This window comes from Bos indicus, chromosome 26 (genome assembly GCF_029378745.1).
Source record: "Bos indicus isolate NIAB-ARS_2022 breed Sahiwal x Tharparkar chromosome 26, NIAB-ARS_B.indTharparkar_mat_pri_1.0, whole genome shotgun sequence".
NCBI classification, from domain to species: Eukaryota; Metazoa; Chordata; class Mammalia; order Artiodactyla; family Bovidae; genus Bos; species Bos indicus.
Window position 1 is genome coordinate 10,561,769 of NC_091785.1, and position 22,981 is coordinate 10,584,749.

At 40.0% G+C, this 22,981-nt stretch overlaps 2 protein-coding genes across 2 annotated transcripts in view; one reads left to right on the forward strand and one right to left on the reverse strand.

Moving 5' to 3' along the window:
- Positions 1-172: 172 nt before the first annotated feature.
- LIPM (lipase family member M) lies at positions 173-20,044 on the forward strand. Its single transcript, XM_019953214.2, has 9 exons — positions 173-319; positions 3,477-3,594; positions 9,405-9,603; positions 10,591-10,700; positions 12,235-12,371; positions 12,502-12,648; positions 15,466-15,537; positions 16,908-16,979; positions 19,775-20,044. The coding sequence occupies exons 1-9, from the start codon at positions 173-175 to the stop codon at positions 20,042-20,044; spliced, it is 1,272 nt and encodes a 423-aa protein (XP_019808773.1).
- The window catches only part of ANKRD22 (ankyrin repeat domain 22), a 37,323-nt gene continuing 26,505 nt past the window's right edge, over positions 12,164-22,981 (reverse strand). Inside the window, exon 6 of the mRNA XM_019953223.2 lies at positions 12,164-22,757. Within this exon, the coding sequence (XP_019808782.1) occupies positions 22,680-22,757 (78 nt within the window). The 3' untranslated portion in view covers positions 12,164-22,679. The remainder of the gene's footprint in view (positions 22,758-22,981) is intronic.

The window sequence follows — 22,981 nt, forward strand, 5'->3', positions numbered from 1 at the left end:
TCTACTTTATGTTCCTTCATTCCTATCAACCAAGCTTATTTAATATGCTTTGGAATTTGGAGAAGAAATTATAGCTGGCAAACATGTGAAAAAGTTTTTAAACCTAGAGGTTCTTCTGACTTTAGAATCAGTTGTTATATGACCAGGAAGAGATAAATGCAGGTGTTGAACCATGCCAAAAATCTTGTCAAGAGAATGGATTGTTTCATACAGAAACGAGATGTGGCTTCTGATCCTGGTGGCCCATTTGTTCCAGAGAAATGTGAATTCAGGACATATGCGAACTACCACTGTGGACCCAGAAGCATTCATGAATATTGTAAGTCGGGATTTTCCATGTTTGGGGGAAAGGAAGTACCTTACGTGCTTATTGCTTACAACTGTATATTATCTGCACTATGTATCATATTTATATGTGGTGGTGATTTTTGCTAGTAGAGCATAGTTGTAAAATAACATATTGTCCTGAAAAGAACACTAAGCTGGGTGTGAGTGGATATGGGCTCACCTCGAACAGTTTTGGTAAATTCAGGCAAATAATTAAATCCCTTTGAGCTTCAAATGCAATTTAACTTTTTCTTGAATTCTTAGGTTCATCCTATGAACTGTTAAATCATTGCAGTGTCTTGGGTCAAGCTCAGAGCTATGATTATTTCCATATCATCTGTGCTAATTATATTCCTCTTCTACTTTTTCCAATATTAGAAAGATGTTAGACCTCCTTTCTTACTCTCAGGACAGCCCTTTTTAGTAACATTTTGTGCCATTCTAATCTATTTACTCCTAGTTTGAACTGGTAACTCTGTTGACTGGCAATAAAAGGACCCTTATGAATGATAGAGAGGTCTTCCTGTCGGTAAAATTCATGAATGATGTGACCTCTCTAGGCATCCCACAGAATTTTTTTTGGCTTCTGCTCACATTCTTAGCTGAATTTTAATAACATTCATGGTATAGTAATACTTATCCCACAGCAGACATTGTGATGAAAGCTGAAAAGATATTATTTCATCTTCACTGTCCTATGCTATAGATATGACCATCCTCATTTTCGCAATCAAAGAACTGAGATGAAAGAAGTTAAGCAACTCAAATCAGCCCCATCCCTGGTAGGTGGTAGAACTAGAATTCAAATCTAGGCCTGCCTGAACACACAACTCATGATTGTAACCACTCTGCAACAAATCTTCCCAGGGAAGAAGAGGCTGCCTCCAGCTGAGTAAGGTCACTCTCTGTAATGTTCATGCTCCACAGCTTTATCATAGACTTAATATATCTTTATACAGATTTAAGATGCTTTTTACAGAGACTTCCTTGAATGAATTCTAAAACTCTAAATAGGCTATTGAAATATTCTGAATCTACACACATGCAAATACTGGGAATGGGTTGCCATTTCCTTCTCCGGGGGATCTTCCCCACCTAGGGATCAAACTCTCGATTCCTACATTGCAGGTGGATTCTTTACCATGAGCCATCAGAGAAGCCACATAAATTAGTACTCTGAAGCATTTCTATTCTACTTCATTTAATTTATATGAGAGATTATAAGAATTTTCTATCTTAATTTGCCTCTCCATGTACAATTCTCCATGTCAAGTCCAATTGAATGGATTTTAGTCTTCGGGCTCCTGAAGCCCAAGCGTTGTGTAGGTGCTAGGCACACCCAGTAGGTGAGGCCCAGGGAGATTAGCTATATCTACAACTAAAGAGATTCTCTTCACTCAACAACCCAGAAGAATCTGTATAGGAACTTCTAAGGGCCAGAAGGATGTCTCCTAAAGATCTGGCTCAGTGATAAAGAATATGCCTGCCAATGCAGAAGACACAGTAACACGGATTCAATTCCTGTAGTGGAAAGATCCCCTGGAGAAGGAAATGGCTACCCACTCCAGTATTCTTGCCTGGAAAATGTCATGGACAGAAGAGCCTGGCAGGCTACAGTTCATGGGGTTGTAAATAATGGGACATGACTAAGTGTCTGAGCATATACACACAACAAATTCATATGGATATAATTTATCCTATATTTTGGTATACAACTTGCCTCACTCAAGTATTCTTCCAGCTAGTGTTAATTGAGCACCTGTTAGGCCTCAATACTGGGCTAAGCACCAGAGTTAAATCTAAGCATATCAAAGCCCTGAGTTCATGGAGTTAACAATCCAGCAGAGAAGACAGACACTCAATTATTAACCACAAGAGCAGTGACATCAAAAAAGAAAATGTAAAATAGAGAATTTAAGAACGTTTTTCTGAAGAAAGATTTCTTAACCTGAATTCTGAAAGATGAATAGGAGTTACTTGAAGGGGTGGGGGTGATTTTTAATTACAGTAGCAGCTAATGCTCTTTAAGTCCCTACTATGAACCAGTCAATCTTGTTGGTGTCACATGTGAATTATCTTTTTACATTCTTTGCAATAATCCCACAGAATGCAAACTATTGTACGTGCACGTCTGGGTGCTCAGTTGTCTTTGAGATCCCACAGGCTGTAGCCTTCCTCTGTCCATGGGATTGTCCCAGCAAGAAAATGGAGTGGATTGCCATTTCCTCCACTAGGGGATATCTTCCTGACTCAGGGATCAAATCTGCATCTCCTGCATTGCAGGCAGATTCTTTACCACTGAGGCACCCAGGAAGCCTGAATAAACTATTGGTGTAGCTAATTTATGAACAAATAAACTGAGCAATAGGGGCAGGTTAACTAAATTTCCTAAGATCACACAGTTTATATATTAGTCCAAGAGTCAGGATTTAAAAACTCAAGTGGTGGGACCCCACAGCCTTTCCCTTAACTACTATGCCCTTTTATCCTGTATACTACACTGGCCACTTTGCACCTGGCTTTCTCCTCTCCTGTTCCTTTAAAACCAGCAGCTAATAGGAATAATTCCCTCCTCCTCTAAGTAATGACAATGGGCAGAAACTGAGGATACTTAGGAGATTTGGCAGCTTTATATTCTACAAATGCATTGGAATTACCTGATTCCTAACCTGAAGTGAGTCAGTAATATTTAAGTGCCCTGAACGTTTCTGACACATGCTCAGGTTTTGGAATAAATGTTCTTGTCCAGTGGTTCTCAAATGTTAAGAGTGCATCAGAATTTCCTAAGAGACTTGTTAAGACCCAAATTGCTGCACCCTATCCTCAGAGTTTCCAATTCAATAGGTTTGAGTGGAAACTGATCATTTTGTGTTTCTACCAATTGTCTAAGTGATGCTATGCTCTTGGCTCAGGGCTACACTTTAAAAACTATCCTTCTAGTTCAATCTCCACATTAAAGATAAAGAAAATGAGAACTGGAAAAGGTTTACTTTTTTAAAAAAACAATAATCTAATTAGCTAGTGAGAAGCAAGGAATTTCTTGTCTATTTCTTCCATGCTCAAGAAATCTACTTTTTACTTTATAATCATTGAGAACATAACCATACAGAACTGAACTAAAAAAAAATTTTTTTTTGCTTTTTCTGTAGAGTGAAATCATCCAACATAAACGTTATCCTTGTGAGGAGTATGAAGTCTTAACAGAAGATGGATATATCCTTTCTGTTAACAGGATTCCTCAAGGCCTCGTGCAACTTAAGAAGACAGGTATGATTTCCCCTATATTATCCCCACATCGCAGTCTTCCCTACAGTAAAGAATTCCTTGTGATTTGGGTATGTAGAAAGAAACATGGATTTTTGGTACAGACTGGGCCCATTATTCCAGCCAAAAAGTGGCTTCAGCTCCTTCTTAATTCCCATCACCACTGCCCCACTCCCAATTATCTCAAATAAACAGTGAGGTATGGTTTTTTGTGGTTTTTTTGGCTGTGCTGAGCACACAGGCTTTCTCTACTTGCAGCACACAGGTTTAGTTGCCCCTCAGCATGTGGGATCTTAGTTCCCTGACCAGGGATTGAAACCACATCCCGTGCATTGAAAGGAGAATTCTTAACCACTGGACCACCAGGGAAGTCTCTAAACACAGAATTTGCTTTTCAAAAAACACCTTCAAGAAAAGTTTATTTTTTATCCCTTCTAGTAATTAATTCATTCCCCCCAATCCCTCCTATATAAATATTCTAGAATATCTCCTGATGATCTCTTAAATCAGATCAGATCAGATCAGTCACTCAGTCGTGTCCGACTCTTTGCGACCCAGGCATCGCAGCACGCCAGGCCTCCCTGTTCATGTCCAACTCCCAGAGTTCATTCAGACTCATGTCCATTGAGTCAGTGATGCCATCCAGCCATCTCATCCTCTGTCGTCCCCTTCTCCTTCTGCCCCCAATCCCTCCCAGCATCAGAGTCTTTTCCAATGAGTCAACTCTTCGCATGAGGTGGCCAAAGTACTGGAGTTTCAGCTTTAGCATCATTCCCTCCAAAGAAATCCCAGGGCTGATCTCCTTCAGAATGGACTGGTTGGATCTCCTTGCAGTCCAAGGGACTCTCAAGAGTCTTCTCCAACACCACAGTTCAAAAGCATCAATTCTTTGGTGCTCAGCCTTCTTCACAGTCCAACTCTCACATCCATACATGACCACAGGAAAAACCATAGCCTTGACTAGACGAACCTTTGTTGGCAAAGTAATGTCTCTGCTTTTGAATACGCTATCTAGGTTGGTCATAACTTTCCTTCCAAGGAGTAAGCATCTTTTAGTTTCATGGCTGCAGTCACCATCTGTAGTGATTTTGGAGCCCAGAAAAATAAAGTCTGACACTGTTTCCACTGTTTCCCCATCTATTTCCCATGAAAATAGATCATAGCAAACCTTGCTCACAAAGAATATAAACTACAACATGGCATCTGATATCCACCCTAGCACACTATATTCCCCATCCAGATAGTCTTATAAATATCCTGTAAATATTTAAGATGTTGCTTAGCTTTTCAGTAAAGTCTTTTAAAGAATTGAGCACTATATGTGTATTTTAAGGTTTTGGTACATGTTTCCATTGCTCTTACAATCCCTTTTTTTAAACAATGATTTTCAGCCACTGTTGGCTTTTAAGAAGTTCACCTTCATTACTAATTAAAGTATACCCATCCTTCAGCTACATTTGGCTCTATTCCTTTTAAAAGGCGAGAGCTACGTTTACAGCAGCCACTATGTTATCAGTCATGAGTACAGATAATGTAATTTCTTACTGTCTTCTTTCCATGTACCAGGTACAATGCTAAATTCCTTTACATTAATCCCATTTAGCTTTCATAATAATCTGAAGAAACTGCCACTCACAGAGGTTAAATTACCCAGAGAATCTCTGCTAGTACTTGCTAGTATGTTGCAAAACCTGCACTCAAATTAAGATTCCTGTCTTAACTAGGACCAGAAAATGCTGAATGAATGCTATTTGGCTTTGGTATAAAGAAGCTTCAGGGTTCTATTTTACTCTAATTTACATTTGTACAGCTTTTTCAAATAATATATCTTCATTTTATTTTTTTCTTTGGAGTATAATTATTTTATAATGTTGTTACTTTCTGCTGTACAAGGAAGTGAATCAGCTAGATGTATACATACATCCCCACCCTCTCGGACTTCCCTTCCTCCCTACCCCAATCCCACCCCTCCTAGGTCATCAAGGAGCACCAAGCTGAGCTTGCTGTACTATAAAGCAGGTTCCCACTAGCTATCTGTTTTACACATGGTGGGAACCTGGCGAGCTAAGTCCATGGGGTTGCACAGAGTCGAACACGACTGAGCAACTCAGAAGAGCACACAGCACAGTGTATATATATCAAGCCTCATCTCAAAATTCACCCCACCCTCTCCTCCCCCTCCCCCACCCTCTCCTTCCCCCTCCCCCATGTCCACATATCAATTCTCTAGGTCTGTGTCCCTATTCTTGACCTGCAAATAGATATATCTGTACCATCTTTCTAGATTCCACATATATACATTGTGAAGTGAAAATCTCTCAGTCGTGTCTGGCTCTTTGTGACCCCATGGACTATACAGTCCATGGAATTCTCCAGGCCAGAATACTGGAGTGGGTAGCCTTTCCCTTCTCCAGGGGATCTTTCCAACACAGAGACTGAACCCAGGTCTCCTATATTGCAGATTCTTTACCAGCTGAGCCACAAGGGAAGCCCACATATACATATTAATATATAATATTTGATTTTCTCTGACTTACTTCACACTGCATGACAGACTCTAGGTCCATCCACATCTCAACAAATGACCCAATTTTGTTTCTTTTTATGATTAATATTCTATTGTGTATATATACCACACCATCTCTATCCATTTCTCTCATGATGGACATTTAGGTTGCTTCCACATCCTGGCTATTGTAAATAGTACTTCAATGAACTTTGGGATACACGTGTCTTTTTAAATTATGGTTTTCTACTGGAGAGGGTGTGGAGAAAAGGGCACTCTTTTGCACTGTTGGGGGCAATGTGCAGCTTTTTTTCACACCAGCTAAATAGCTATGCTTTATATATGTCCAGCATGCCCTTATGTCAGCGCTTTTGAACTTCCAGTTCTCTCTCTGGAACACAGTTTCATCAGATATCCATGCAGTTTGCTCTGGCCTCTCTTTCAGGTCTTCTGCCATGTTCTTCCCTAACCAGTCTGTTCAAAAGAACAAACCCTTCCCAACTATGGATATCTGGCCCTTTATCCTGATTACTTTTCCTTATAGCCCTTAACACCTTTGATATGATAGATATTTTCTCGTTTGTTTATTAACTGTCTCTCCCAACCAGGATGTAAACTCAGCAAGAAACTTTATCAGTTTTGTTCAAGGGTATAACCAGTGCCTAAAATAGTGCCAAGCACATGGCAGGTGCCAAATATATGTGGAATGAATGAATGAATTTTTTATAAATAAATGAATGGCCTGGAGATAGAAAGAACTTTTTCACTAAGCCCCATGAATCCTAGAGGGAAAGCAAGCCACAGTTCTTCCAAGCAGTCAGGAGACTGCGGCCTTTCACAAGCTTAGGGGGTTACCTGCAGCACCTATTCATGGATGGAGTTTGTTTTCTTCAATACTGTTTATTCAGACTGTTTCCTCATTGCCCAGGCAATTGGAGTTCAAGGTGAGTGAAAGTCACTCGGTCATGTCCGACTCTTTGAGACTCCATGGACTACACAGTCCATGGAATTCTCCAGGCCAGAATACTGGGGTAGGCGGCCGTTTCCTTCTCCAGGGGATCTTCCCAACCCAGAGATCGAATCCAGGTCTCCCGCGTTGCAGGCGGATTCCTTACCAACTGAGCTACCGGGTGCAGAATACTCCCCTCTAGTGGCTGATGTTGTTCCTGCAGCTCCCATTGGCCTCTTCAAGGAAGAAATCCCCCAGCAGTGATGGAAAAGGATTTCTCACCGTCTCTTCAAAAAGAGGGCCGATAAAATTCATACTGAAACAACTGAAAGATGTCTATAAGTTTGTGACAAAAGCCTTTTTTAAATTTTATTTTCTCAAGTAATCGTTGTTAGCTTCAAATATTTACATCAAGAGGTGAAATAGGCTGGGCCATCTTCAGAAACGATAGATCTTTAAGCAGCCCTTACACACTCACCTGCTAGCTGTAATTTAAATGAAAGCCCACGACTCAAGGGGAAATCTGAAATGAAATAAATCATTTCTAAGCCAATTCATTCACTAGGTGAACCATAAGTACAAAGCGTACTGCTAAGGAGGACCAAGCTGGCCCCAATTAGGGGAAACGTCCTTAGGGCTCCAAAGAGGAGCACTGATTCGCCTTGATTTGATCACCTGTTAAGGTCATCTCCTTGAGGGTTAAGAGGATGAACTCAAGGACCAGACACAAAGGAAAACCTAAACTAACTCTGAGTTCCTTTATCCTGGCCTTGCAGTAGCAGCCCTCGAGTTCTCTCTCCAGAAGGACAAAATGAGGCAAACAGCATTCATGAAGATTGCCCAGATGCTGAATGAGTTTGCTATAGAAAGGCCTTTGTCTTATATGGAGGCTCTGAGTATGGACTGAGTATGGACTCAGTTCACTGATAAGAACTGTTTACTGAATGACAAGAGCTACTAACTTTTAAGAGGTCAGGCATTTCCATTTTGGCAATATTTAGCAATGATCACTTTGCTAAGGTGGTGTCTGCTGTTTTTCTACCATAAAGTTCATATTCTTCACTCTGGAATTCATAAATAATTTGTGAGGAGATATTTTCAAGATATGTAAATATCCTATACCTATTCAAACTTTTACCCACTAATTTTAGCATCCATGGATGAATTTAAACACCATCCAAGTTTCCATATTCCCTGGTGGCTCACACAGTAAAGAATCTGCCTGCAATGCGGGAAACCTGGGCTCGATCCCTGGGTCAGGAAGATCCCTGGAGAAAGGAATGGCAACCCACTCCAGTATTCTTGCCTGGAGTATTCCATGGACAGATGAGCCTGGCAGGCTACAGTCCAGAGAGTCACAAAGGTCAGACACAAATGAATGACAGTTTCACACAGATGCTGTAACTAAGAGTTTTTTCCTCCCATAATTACTTGTTTATTTTTTTCTTGGTGTCAATATTAACTCATACATTTTTAATTTATTCAATGGGATGTAATTTATATCATCATTATTTATTCTGATGTTAAAACTTTCACGTTTAACAGTTGGAATTCCTTCAAGCTGGCTTGCCAGTCCTCTTGATTTGAAAGATCTATAATAATTAAGCCATTAAGTGTATGGTGTGTGTGTGTATATATATGTGTGTGTGTGTGTGTGTGTAAATATCATATTTATAATTACACAAGTGTATGTTTATATATTATTAATATAGTAAACATATAATATATTAAATATATTTGTATATATTTATATGTGTGTATATTAATAGTATGTCAATAATTATATATACTTTAGAATCCTAATTTTACATTGTATATTAATTTTATTGCTCAGTCACTAAGTTGTGTCTGACTCTTTACAGCCCATAGTATACATTATTGATATTATGATATTAATATACACATATATTTATATATAATTTTATAATATAGCTTATTAAAATATAATAACATTATTTTCTTATTTGTATATGATATTTATAATTATATATAATTAAATTAATTCTATACGTTCTTCCTGGGGCACTTCCAATATCCTCTGACCCCAGACAAGTCTAACGATAATGGTAACTACACAAAAGCAACAATAGAAGGCAAACGTTATTGATTCTTTCTCTGTGCCAGACATTCTGCCATCTGCTTCTTGTGCACTATTTTACTTAATCATAACAAAAATACTATTTTCTTCATGAGGAAATCAAGGCACAGAAAGGTTAAGTAACTGCCCAAGGTAATCAAGTTAGCAAGCAGCTGAATCGAGGTTTGAACACAGGTCTGTCTAACTTTAAACCTTCAAACACATGAAGGGATAAGGCAGGTGCAGAACATTACACGCTGTTGAAATTCACTTTTCTGTAGGTCCCAGACCTGTGGTGTTACTGCAGCATGGCCTGTTGGGAGATGCTAGCAACTGGATTTCCAACCTGCCCAACAACAGCCTGGGCTTCATTCTGGCAGATGCTGGTTTTGACGTGTGGCTGGGAAACAGCAGAGGCAACACTTGGTCTCGGAAGCACAAGACCCTCTCCATAGACCAAGATGAGTTCTGGGCTTTCAGGTATATGTAAATCTTGAGAGTGGAGGTGAACATGGATATCTTTGGGAGAACTGAGTAAAGAATTAGAGCTCCTGGTATTAGGATAATTTACTTTGGTTGGCCCATCAATATCCCAACACTATGTCCCCTAATTGTCATAGTTGACTAGTGATTCTCTGGGGGCAGTAAATTGAGTTCCTCAAGTAGAAGGTTGGTATGGCCAGTGGGATAAGAATGCTGGTTAGTGTCAGGTGATGGAGACTGGAATGGGAGAAATGTAGGTCCATTTCCTTGTAGATGGATATCCTGGGACTGACTCTTCCCTAAGTGAGGACTCCCACCCCCAGAAGATGATGAGGACAGGCAGTGTTAAAGATATACGGGGAATGAATAAGCCTTAGGGGCCATCAACTTGGTTACTATATCTCTCACACTCTTACAAAAGTTTTTTTAATGTTTTTATTTGAATGATCTTTTGATATTCAACTTGCTGTTTATCCATTTCACCAGAGAAGGGACCCTGCAGCATCTTTAATACATTTCATATAAAGAATCTGCATGGGAATTCTCTGGCAGTCCAATCATTCAGACTTCATGCTTCCACTGCAGGCAGTATGGGTCTAATCCCTGGTGGGGAACTAAGATCCTGCAGGTCACCTGGCATGGCCTCAAAAACAAACAATCTGGTTGGCCCTGTTCTATTCTGCTAGTCGAATAACAAGGACACCCCCATCAGGAGGTGCAGCTTGTGCTCACTGAATGTTGATTAAGATGGTTATTTCTCTTTGATAATTTCTAGAGAAAACAGCAGTTTGCTAACAGCCCATGCTCCCAGAGGCACCCACGTATCATGGGTTTGAAACAAGTCCATCCTGAGTGTTGTGAGGAACACAGTAACAAGCTGATGGATAGGACTGACAACTCAAGGGTGTTTGTAAACCCTGGGGGGCTGCTTTTGTTTGTTTCTGGTTATAATTTTTCATACAACTTTGTCTTTTCCCCTTGTAGCTATGATGAGATGGCTAGGTTTGACCTTCCTGCAGTCATAAACTTTATTTTGCAGAAAACGGGCCAAGAAAAGATTTATTATGTCGGCTATTCACAGGGCACCACCATGGGTAGGTTCCAAAAAAAATCAGGTTTGTATATTCAGGAGAAATGTGAGCGTATATGAGCACAGCCAGGCCAGGCATCACACACTTCTCTCAGATCTGGCTTCTTCAGGGCCATGAGATTCTGGTTTCTCCCTGCCCACCCTCCTGCCCCACAACATGCAAATATCAGCTTAGACAGAGAGTATGCAGGTGCTTTTGAAATAGACACATAGTATTTCAAATATAATGGCCATGCCCTGGCTGTCTACAATAGTATTTTCCTCCCAAAGGCTCTAGAAAGATTGTCCCTTTGCAATCTGGGGTATTAGTCTCTATTTTATAAGTATGGAAACTGAGGCACAGACTGACTTTACCAATATCCCATACCTAGTCTATGGGCAAAAATAAGAACTGGAATCCAGTTCACTGGACGACTTTTCTACTAGTGTGTGTGAAAGTTGCTCAGTCGTGTCTGACTCTTTGCAACCCCATGGACTATACAATCCATGGAATTCTCTGGGCCAGAATATTGGAGTGGGTAGCTGTTCCCTTCTCTAGGAGATCCTCCCAACCCAGGGACTGAAACCAGGTCTCCCACATTGCAGGCAGATTCTTTAGCAGCTGAGCCACAGGGAAGCCCAAGAATACTGGAGTGGGTAACCTATCCCTTCTCCAGCAAATCTTCCCAATCCAGGAATCGAACCAGGGTCTCCTGCATTGCAGGTGGATTCTTTCCCACCTGAGCTACTGTGTTCCAATTTGGGCTCCAGAAAAGCTGGAGATCCAAGAAAACCAGCAAAACTCTGTTATCTCAATACCCATTATGTTAGAGAACATACTTTTTATCAATAAACAAGAAAATGTCTCTCAGCCTTGATGTCTCTCACTATAAAGATTTATGAAAAATACCTCACAAGCATCTGAGAATTAAGTAAGATCCATGAAACTCTCCTGCAAAGTATCTAACATATAGTTACCTCTCAAAATACATATTTTCTCAAAATCCATATTATTGGATTCAATAATTTAATAATTCACCGAAAACCTAGTAATGGGCAGCAAGTATCCTATACATCAGAGGAAGCTCAGAGATGCGGTTGCTGCTGTTGTTTTTGCCTGTCAAGGAGCTTATAATTTCTCAAGAGAGTTAGAACACACATAATTACTTAGCTGCTGCTGCTAAGTCACTTCAGTTGTGTCCGACTCTGTGCAACCCCATAGACAGCAGCCCACCAGGCTCCCCCGTCCCTGGGATTCTCCAGGCAAGAACACTAGAGTGGGTTGCCATTTCCTCCTCCAATGCATGAAAGTGAAAAGTGAAAGTGAAGTCGCTCAGTCGTGTCTGACCCTCAGCGACTCCATGGACTTCAGCCTTCCAGGCTCCTCCATCCGTGGGATTTTCCAGGCAAGAGTACTGAAGGGGGGTGCCATTGCCTTCTCCAATTACTTAGCTACTAAAGAACAAAACAATTACTGAAACATCTTGATAGAAGTTAAATAAGCATTTTATTTGCTCTAGGATATTCAATATCCATGTTGACATATTTCTTTTTTGCAGGCTTTATTGCATTTTCCACCATGCCAGAGCTGGCTCAGAAAATAAAAATGTATTTTGCTTTAGCACCCATAGCTACTATTAAATATGCAAAAAGCCCTGGGACCAAATTTTTGCTGCTGCCAGATATGATGATCAAGGTATGTGACTCCTCAGAAAATTCCTTGCCTATGCACAAGAGTTTTCCAGTCCATTGGCTAGGAAATATGCTTTTACACTAGAGACACTTCTTTTTTACTATAATGACTATTTCATTTCATGTTTTTACAGGGATTGTTTGGCAAAAGAGAATTTCTCTACCAGACCCGATTTCTTAGACAGTTTGTTGTGTACCTTTGCAGCCAGGTGATTATGGATCAGATTTGTAGCAACATCATGTTACTCCTGGGAGGATTTAATCCAAAGAATATGAACATGGTAAGTGGCAGCCTCGTCAATTCTCAGTGTCCCAGAACAAAGCAAACAATTATTAGTCTCTCTCCTTGAGGGTGAGCTAATGCCAGGGAAGATTTAGGGAAGTGATGCTCCAAGAAACTCAGTTTTCTTCAAATCATGATACTGTGCAGAAAATACTTCAGCATGGGCTGAGTCAAGTTTAACATAACAGCATGACTACGCATTAACTCCATAGATTCAAGATTGAAAAGGTCTGAAAACAGCTTCCCTACAGTGAATTAACATCCACAAAAATATGTGATTAGAACCCATAAGTCGAAAGAGAAAACTGCTGTGCACCATCCATGTCTTCTTTTTACTCAGACCTTTCCAGTTTGTAGTTTAAGTCCTGTGATAGGCTGTCTGGGAGTTTCAGTTTGGCTAAGATAGCTTCCCAGTTCTTCCCAGGTGGTGTTAGTGGTAAAGAACTTGCCTGCCAATGCAGGAGATGTAAGAGACACAGGTTTGGTCCCTGGGTTGGGAAGATCCCCTGGAGGAGGGCATGGCAACCCACTCCAGTATTCATGCTTGGAGAATCCCATAAACAGAGAAGCCTGGCAGTTTATGGCCCATAGGACCGCAAAGAGTCAGACACAACTGAAGCAACTTAGCACACACAAGGCATAGCTTCCATTTGGCAAGCATGACAGTGGGTTCCCCAGGAAGCGTACTCTGAGATAGAGATTCGTGTGCAGAATGATTCAGGCTATGGCCTTGGGATAACACATAGGAAAGGGAAGGCAACAGGACTTGGTAGATCAAAAAAGTCCAGCTGGGATGTAGCCTCAGTGGGAACCTCAGTTGACCCTCTAGGGATCTGTAAAGATGGGATGATCCTTCAGAATTGTCCCAAGTTAGCATGAGAGGGCTGGGTCTTTATAACCCCCACAGACAGCACCAGTCATGGGGAGATGGGCAGTGCAGCTCTCTGCAGAGGGGACAGTTCCCCAAGGACACCAGACAGTGGAGGGCTATCTGTCAACAGCTGGAGGCACATGGAAGATTTTTTTGCCTTTTTTTTAATCAAAAATATGATGAACAGCTATCATTTGATAAGCATTTCATTGCATGCCAGGCTATTATTCCCTATAACAACCCTATGAAACAGGTATTATCAATATTCCCACTTTGCAGATTAATAACCTCACATTTAGTGGATTAAGCTATGCTCTCAATTTCTCCTAAAAAATAAACAGCAGAAGTGAGATTTGAATGCAGTCTCAGTTAATTACTTTAGGAAAGCTTTCTAAAAGATAAAGTCAGATGTCTAATGAGAAGCTTTTCTCAGATGAAAAATTCAGGTGCTTGGGATAGGTTTAGGGGCATTTTTTAATTATGTGCATGTGTAGTTTTCTATTTCATGGATAAATGCTGGGACTTTAATGATGTTCCCATTTCTGCGTTTGACACCCTGAAGATTTGCTCTTCAGTTCAGTTCAGTCACTCAGTCGTGTCCGACACTTTGCAACCCCATGAATAGCAGCACGCCAGGCTTCCCTGTCCATCACCATCTCCCGGAGTTCACTCAAACTCACGTCCATTGAGTCCGTGATGCCCCAGCCATCTCATCCTCTGTCGTCCCCTTCTCCTCCTGCCCCCAATCCCTCCCAGCATCAGGGTCTTTTCCAATGAGTCAACTCTTTGCATGAGGTAGCCAAAGTACTGGAGTTTCAGCTTTAGCATCATTCCTTCCAAAGAAATCCCAGGGCTGATCTCCTTTAGAATGCACTGGTTGGATCTCCTTGCAATCCAAGGGACTCTCAAGAGTCTTCTCCAACACCACAGTTCAAAAGCATCAATTCTTCGGCGCTCAGCTTTCTTCATAGTCCAACTGTCGCATCTGTACATGACCACTGGAAAAACCACAGCCTTGACTAGACGGACCTTTGTTGGCAAAGTAATGTCTCTGCTTTTCAATACGCTATCTAGGTTGGTCATAACTTTCCTTCCAAGGAGTAAGTGTCTTTTAATTTCATGGCTACAGTCACCATCTGCAGTGATTTTGGAGCCCAAAAAATTAAGTCTGACACTGTTTCCACTGTTTCCCCATCTATTTGCCATGAAGTGATGGGACCAGATGCCATGATCTTCATTTTCTGAACGTTGAGCTTTAAGCCAACTTTTTCACTCTCCTCTTTCACTTTCATCAAGAGGCTTTTTAGTTCCTCTTCACTTTCTGTCATAAGGGTGGCATCATCTGCATATCTGAGGTTATTGATATTTCTCCTGGCAATCTTGATTCCAGCTTGTGCTTCTTCCAGCCCAGCATTTCTCATGATGTACTCTGCATATAAGTTAAATAAATAGGGTGACAATATACAGCCTTGACGTACTCCTTTTCCTATTTGGAACCAGTCTGTTGTTCCATGTCCAGTTCTAACTGTTGCTTCCTGACCTGCATACAGGTTTCTCAAGAGGCAGGTCAGGTGGTCTGGTATTCCCATCTCTTTCAGAATTTTCCACAGTTTATTGTGATCCACACAGTCAAAGGCTTTGGCATAGTCAATAAAGCAGAAATAGATGTTTTTCTGGAACTCTTTTGCTTTTTCGATGATCCAGCGGATGTTGGCAATTTGGTCTCTGGTTCCTCTGCCTTTTCTAAAACCAGCTTGAACATCTGGAAGTTCGCAGTTCACACATTGCTGAAGCCTGGCTTGGAGAATTTTGAGCATTACTTTACTAGCGTGTGAGATGAGTGCAATTGTGCAGTAGTTTGAGCATTCTTTGGCATTGCCTTTCTTTGGCATTGGAATGAAGACTTCCATTCATGTCCCACAAACTACTCATGCTTTGTTACAGAGCCGAGCAAATGTGTATGTCGCTCATACTCCTTCAGGAACGTCTGTGCAAAACATCCTGCACTGGAGCCAGGTAAGGGCGCTGAGTTTGTACTCTTTGTTGAAGGTGTTTGTGCAGTTTGTCTGGAAAAGTCAGTGCTCTTCGGACAGCCCAGGAGTTGTTTCACCTTTATTCCAAGATGACATGTGATTCTGTCAACACTATTTCAACTGTGAGTTTGATCTAGAAAACTGAAACTTTTCAAGATATGGGAGGAAAGGACTGGCCCTAGGACATCTTTAGTAGACTCCTCAAAATGTGAATGTGAATCTCTAGCCACCTCAAAGATAAGACTGGAGATAGGCTTTTCCAGCAGGATGGCATGGTCAAGTAGAAATAAAAATGCAAATGCAGGTCTAATTCCCCAGAGAGGCTTCCACGGAAGTCCTCTGTGCTGAAGATTGCATCTGGAGCCGAGGAAGGAATGTCCTGATGAACAGTCATGGAAACTATCTCTAGGCACAGTGTGGTGAGTTTGTTCTGCCATCGGTTCAAGGAACAATGTGACTGCTCGTTATTCTTTCACATGTGAAGAAGCAACAAAACTAATATTGCTCATTATAGATGATACTATAGAGTGACCCCAATCGGCTGTGGGAATGACAATGCACACAGTACAGAGAGTTAGAACCTCACTAACCTTAGATTCTCACCTATTAAAAATGCCCCCGGAGAAGGGAATGGCCACCCACTCCAGTATTCTTGCCTGGGAACTCCATGGAAGAGGAGCCTGGTGGACTTTAAAGTCCAAGGGGCTGCAAAAGAGTCAGACATGACTGAGTGACTAATGTATATACATATGTACTAAAAATACTACTTTGTTTTTGAAAATGAGAGACTTTTAACTCAACAAAAAGTTGTAATAGTGATGATGACATTAATAAATCATAAATACTGGTAGTGTCCATTTTTCTAATTTAGAACCTAGTCAAATTGTTCTTCAAAGGTCATTGTTATATTTTGGTAGATGTGTGTGAGAGCAAGAGAGAGAGAGAGAGAGAGAAGAGTGGGGAGAGGCATTTTATCATTAAAATTAAAGAATTCTAAACTGGATTAAGTGTTGGTCATCTTCGTCCAGAGTCACTACATTGCACAACTGTAGGGGGTACTCTCCCACTGTAGGTGTGTGCAGGATTCCCACCTACATAGACTATGATGGGGATACACTTTCTGGGGTTGTATAATATGGTGGTCAAGTTCTGTAGCACATTTTTCTTCCTGAAGGACCTTATTCTTGTCTTTACACTCTCCTGAAGATTATCCTGAAGTTGAATGGAAAGCAGCTTCAGGCTTTGTCCTCTGCTTCCCTCATAACTGCAGACTTGGCAGCATGTTTTCAACCCTTTTCCCACCTTTATCCCTTAACACATTTGAATGCCATCTAAATTGTTGTTTCCTTTTAGGCAGCGAATTCTGGGGAACTCCGGGCATTTGACTGGGGTAGTGAGACCAAAAATCTGGAAAAAAGCAATCAGGTAAGAAAATCAAATACCATCTGCTGAAAATATATCCTTTTGAAATGCATGAGAGAAAAGTTATACTGGCAGTTTATTCTAGAAATGGAAATAAAGTATAAGAAATCAAGTAGAATAGAATACCACTCAGCCATAAAAAAAGAGTGAAATAATGCCATTTGCAACAATATGGATGGACCCAGAGATTATCATACTAAGTGAAGTATGTCAGAGAAAGAAAGGAAAATACCGCATGTTATCACTTATATGTGGCATCTAAAATACGACACAGATGAACTTATCTACAAAAGAGACTTACAGACGAATAGAACAGCAGACTTGTGGTTGCCAGGGCGGAGGGGTTAGGAGACGGACTGACTTGAAGTTTGGGATTAGCAAATGCAAACTATTATATATAGGATGGATAAACAGCAGGGTCCTACTGTATAGCACAGAGAACTCTATTCAATATCTGGTGCATATAATTGAAAAGAAAATGAAAAAGAATATATATCTGAATCATTTTGCTGTACAGCAGAAATTAACACGACATTGTCAGTCAACTATGTGCATGGCACAAAATAAATTCTTACGAAAGAATTCAAGTAGAAAGTAATTAGTTCTGGTTCAACTTCATTTAAGGATATGAGAAAGTTTAAAGCTTTGACAAGAGACTTTTAGAAGTTAAAAAAAAAGACTGTTATAATGCTTAGGAGAACTTTTCTGATGATGCTGCCTCTGTGAGCAAGGGACTGGGCCCCCTAGGAGCAAGACTGGGTAGACAGTGAAGGGAAGGGTGTAGTCTGGTGGCTGCTAGAAAGATCTTTAAGATTTAAAAACAACAATGACAACAGAAAAAAAAAATTAAGGTGGCAGGAGTGAGGTTGGTTCATGGTACAGTAAAAGGAGTATTAATAACAAGTAAGAATTACTGCATTAGTTATGCCTCTGCCCTACAAAGTTGTGTAATGATGGCCAGACTGCTTTGATTCTTCAGGCCTCAATCTGTTTCTCTTTAAAATGAAAATTATTGGATGAGATAACTTGTAAGAATTCTCCCTGGTTACACTTTTAATGAATCTGTAATCTGCAAGTGAAAAATATGAAAACATATTACCCAAGAAAATGTGTGTGTGATCAATGCTATGGACTAAAATTTAAAGTAAAAGTAATGGGCATCAAACTTTTCTGAGCATAAAATCTTCACTGAAGTTTATTGGTTAGCTTGTATATGAATGTAAACAGATATTGACCACACAAACATAAAGCTGGAAGGAGCAGAATACACACACAGGTGGATCTTTGAGAGTCTCACATCATACTTAGCATCCACTTTTCTATAACAGTCTAGATATAAAAGTCTAGGAAACTGGAGAGACCACTGCAGTGCCACTGAAGAGCAAACTCTCAATCACGAGTATCAGCTATATATTTTTAGATCCTTCTTGTTTCCTAAAAGATAGCTTTAGAGAAAGCATACCAGTTCCAAGGTAGATTTAATTAATCAATATTTAAGGTCATGAATTAGAAAGTGAAGCATGCAAAAGGGGTGACAAAAAATGTCATGGAAAGAAAAACACACATACCAAAAAGCATTATTACACAAAAAGATATCATAGAGGCACACAGCCTTAGAGCCAGTCCTGATATTCAGGCCAATCTTTTCACCTGTTAGATGAGAAAAACATAGGTTCCATAGACTATTCCAACCTTCCATATCTAAAGTGAAAGTGAAGTCGCTCAGTCGTGTCCGACTCTTTGCGACTCCATGGACTGTAGCCTACCAGGCTTCTCTGTCCATGGGATTTTCCAGGCAATAGTCCTGGAGTGGATTGCCATTCCCTTCTCCAGGGGATCTTCCTGACCCAGGGATCGAACCCAGGTCTCCCACATTGTAGACAGACGCTTTACCGTGTGAGCCACCAGGGAAGTCCTTTCCACATTTAGTTACTCTATTAAAGTGGATCTGACCACAAACTTGGATGAAGACCATATACATATGTCTTATTATAACTCACAGTATCAGATGCTATTCCTTCAAATTCTTAAAAGCCACAAAGAGAAATAAAGACTCCCAGGATTGGAGTCCTGGGTCCAGGGTGGATTTTCTGAGAAGTGGGCCTGGACATTTCTGTTGAGAGTTCTTGGTGTTTATTAACATCAAGGGCTCTCAGCCAGCCAAACTGATCTGGTAGTTCTGTTTGAATAAGAGAAGATCTCAAGAACTAGGAATCCTAGATATCCTTTCTCTGGGTGATGGGCGACTAGAGCAAGGATCTAATTCTTACCACTTCTAGGTTCAAACTCCCTAAGTTTCAGTGCCATTGGCTTCCCCATGTTTCTTGAGACACAGGACAGAAAACCCCTGTGAACAGCCAAGTCCTTCTCAGTAGATTCCATCCTCTTGCCTTTCTCTGTACAATCTTTTCAATCTGACCTCATGAAATGTTGTGAAATTATCTTTGAAAAAAACAGGAGTATTATCTTTTAAAGGCAATTTGTATATTAAATATTTACTAATAGGAAGGGAAAGAATTGAACATGCAATGCCAAAGGTGCTAGGCAATTGAGATGTTTTCTCATTTAACTTGGTAAATTATTCCAGGCATCATCCACATTTTGCAGATGAAGAAAACGAGGTTAAATGAGGTTGAGCAGGAGTTGGCGTAGAAACTCTCAATGCAGTTTTGTATGGCTCCAGTGCCCATGCGCCTTTCATCACAACACAGAGCACATTTACTGAGTTTATTAGAAAAGTAAATTATGAGTTTGGATGTCCAAATGTTATACAGTTAAAAACTATTTATTTTCTCTAGCCAACTCCTGTAAGGTACAAAGTTAGAGACATGACAGTCCCTACAGCAATCTGGACTGGGGGTCAGGACTGGCTTTCAAATCCGGATGATGTGAGAACACTGCTCTCCGAGGTGACCAATCTCATCTACCATAAGAACATTCCTGAATGGGCTCACGTGGATTTCATCTGGGGTCTGGATGCTCCTCACCGTATGTACAATGAAATCATACATCTGATGAAACAGGAAGATACCAGCCTTTCCCAGGGAACTATCAGTGTGAGCTTGTGAAACACCTGATACTAACTAGTCTTAGAAAAAACCTCAAGAATGATGGGGCCAAGAATGAAAGATATGAAAGATTTTCAGCATTGGAAACCCACCCTATTAGTAAAAGGGAGGGCAGAGATTGGGGTTAAGATTGTATTCATTCCTTCAGATTTTTTGCATTTGAGGCTAAAACTGACATTTGATTTTTTCAGTTAATTGAACCACTCATTGGGGGAACACAGTTTTCATGTACTATTGTGTATTCTGCCATCTTGAAAGGTAGGTGTTAGCTGACAGCTAGGAATTATCTAGTCATTCTTTAAGTCATTCAAATAAACTTCCCTAAAACTTTTATTCTTGTCTATGAGCCATATTTTTGGAGCAATAAAGTAAAATGATGAATTGGAGTCAGAGGTCTTGAATCTCCAGATGGTTGCTGAATTTGAAAAAATAAGTTAGATGTTTTTACCTTATTGCTACAGAGACATAACACTATTTCAGGAAGCCAAGTTGCTTTAACCAAAAAAGAAAAATCAATGTACAGTATAGATGAAAAGGCCAAGATTCATAGCTGAGAGTCAAAGAAGATATCTTCTAGGATATTTATGAGTTTTTCCAATAAAGCATGTGTGTGTGTTTCAGTACCTAGGTTCTAGCTCAAGCTTCTTTGATAATTTACAGGTTGTTGCTAGGAGACCTACTGGCTACAAATGTCTAGCCCAGTTTTCTGCCTTCAAAAATTAAACACCAGGAATAAAGTTTTTAAAATATCATGAACATAATACAACATTGTGCTTTGATCTTAACAAAGGTACTGTTATTAGACAATCATACCCAGTTCAGTTCAGTTCAGTTGCTCATTCGTGTCCGATTCTTTGTGACCGCATGGACTGCAGCACACCAGGCTTCCCTGTCCATTGCCAATTCCTGGAGTTTACTCAAACTCACGTCCATTGAGTCAATGATGCCATCCAACCATCTCATCCTCTGTTGTCCCCTTCTCCTCCTGCCCTCAATTTTTCCCAGCATCAGAGTCTTTTCAAGTGAGTCAGTTCTTCACATGAGGTGGCCAAAGTAGGAGTTTCACCTTCAACATCAGTCCTTCCAGTGAATATCCAGGACTGATTTCCTTTAGGATGGACTTGTTGGATCTCCTTGCAGTTCAAGGGACTCTCAAGAGTTTTCTCCAACACCACAGTTCAAAAGCATCAATTCTTCTGCACTCAGCTTTCTTTATAGTCCAACTCTCACATCCATACATGATCACTGGAAAAACCATAGCCTTGACTAGACAGACCTTTGTTGGCAAAGTAACTCGTTTATAAATCTGGATTTATTTCTTTAGAAAATTGTTCAATTTTCACACAAAGACAACAGTTATGAATTACATGGTATGGTGATTTTGCAGAACACTGACACCAAACTGAAGGCATACTGGCAATTTGTTGGAAGTTTCACTTTTTTTTTTTTTTAAATCTTCAGAGTCACCTTATAGCTCAGTTCAACGTGAATGGATCTTAGATAATGTAGTAAGAGACATTTAAGGTCTTCAGAATCTATATCTACACACAACTACTTCCCTCAAAAAGTATGTGCTTAAGGTACTGTGCAGAGTTCAATGAATTTTCCTGGATTTTATTTTTTTATTAGACCTTTGTTCTGTTTGGAGATGGTAAATCTTTCATTCTTAGACTGCATTTGTTACTACATACTGTGTAGTCCATGGCTAAAAATAATCAAGATGCAGTCTTGCTTTGTAAAAATTCAATCATTTTTAAATATGCTTATTTCTGTTCTGTTTCACTGACAAAGAACTTGAGACAGATCTTTCAATGTTCACTCTCTCTCCTCTAGAAGTTTAATCCAGACGCCACCTCATCACGTAGTTCTTTCTTGTAAAGAATTATTTATTCAAATAATTTACAATATTTTAATTTTATCAATAAAAAATGCACTAACAAGATTAGTAACTGCCCTGCATTCACAAGAGAATCATAAAAATATTTTTGAACAAACAACTTGATAGTCATATAATCATGTTTGAAATCAAGACGGCTCTAATTTGTAAACTGATAGCAAAACATCTCGAGATGCTGATACAGTGGCTCTTTGTAAGGCAAAAAAAAAAGCTGACTTGAAGCATTTGCCAATATTTGTTGTTGACAACTGATACATGATTTTGTTGAAGATGGAATATTTACATATTAATCTCTAAACCTACACACATACATATACCATTCTGTACGAATATATCTGCTTGATTCTTCGTCTTATTACTCAAAGGAGCCTCAGAGGAACAGTTTGTCTTTTGGGGCAGGATATGGACGGGACAGCCTCTTTATAAGAGCAGTGCAACTGAAAAGACAGAACACTGATCCTTTCCTTCAGGAGAGATTGACTTTGAAACATCACCTTTTTTTGACTGATGTGGAGAGTCCAACATTTTTAGTGTCTCCCCCAGAAGGATTGTGACCACAATGAACTCCACTGAGCAAAAAACATTGGAAATACAAAGCTCTTCGAAAATGTTACCCATGGCAACCAACCTTATCCCCGTACCACGGGTGTCCCCAGAGTGAATGGTCTGCAGACCCATAGTCCAAGACTGAGACACAATCCAGGCCTTTTACTACTTCTTCATATGAGATCTCAAAGACTATGATGCTTTCCTTAGCATTAATTCAATCTGGGAAAATTTTAATCTCTGTGCAATATCCAGGGAAGTCTCACCATCCTGAGAAGAAAAAGAAACTGTAGTTATCGCCAAGAAAGTCAAATGTCAATGCAAAGGATCTAGTAAATAGTTTAGTGTGATTGACTCAGGCTTGGCAAGGGCTTTGAATGTCACTGGGTTCTAACTTTTTTTTTTTTTTTCTAATTTTATTTTATTTTTAAACTTTACATAATTGTATTAGTTTTGCCAAATATCAAAATGAATCCGCCACAGGTATACATGTG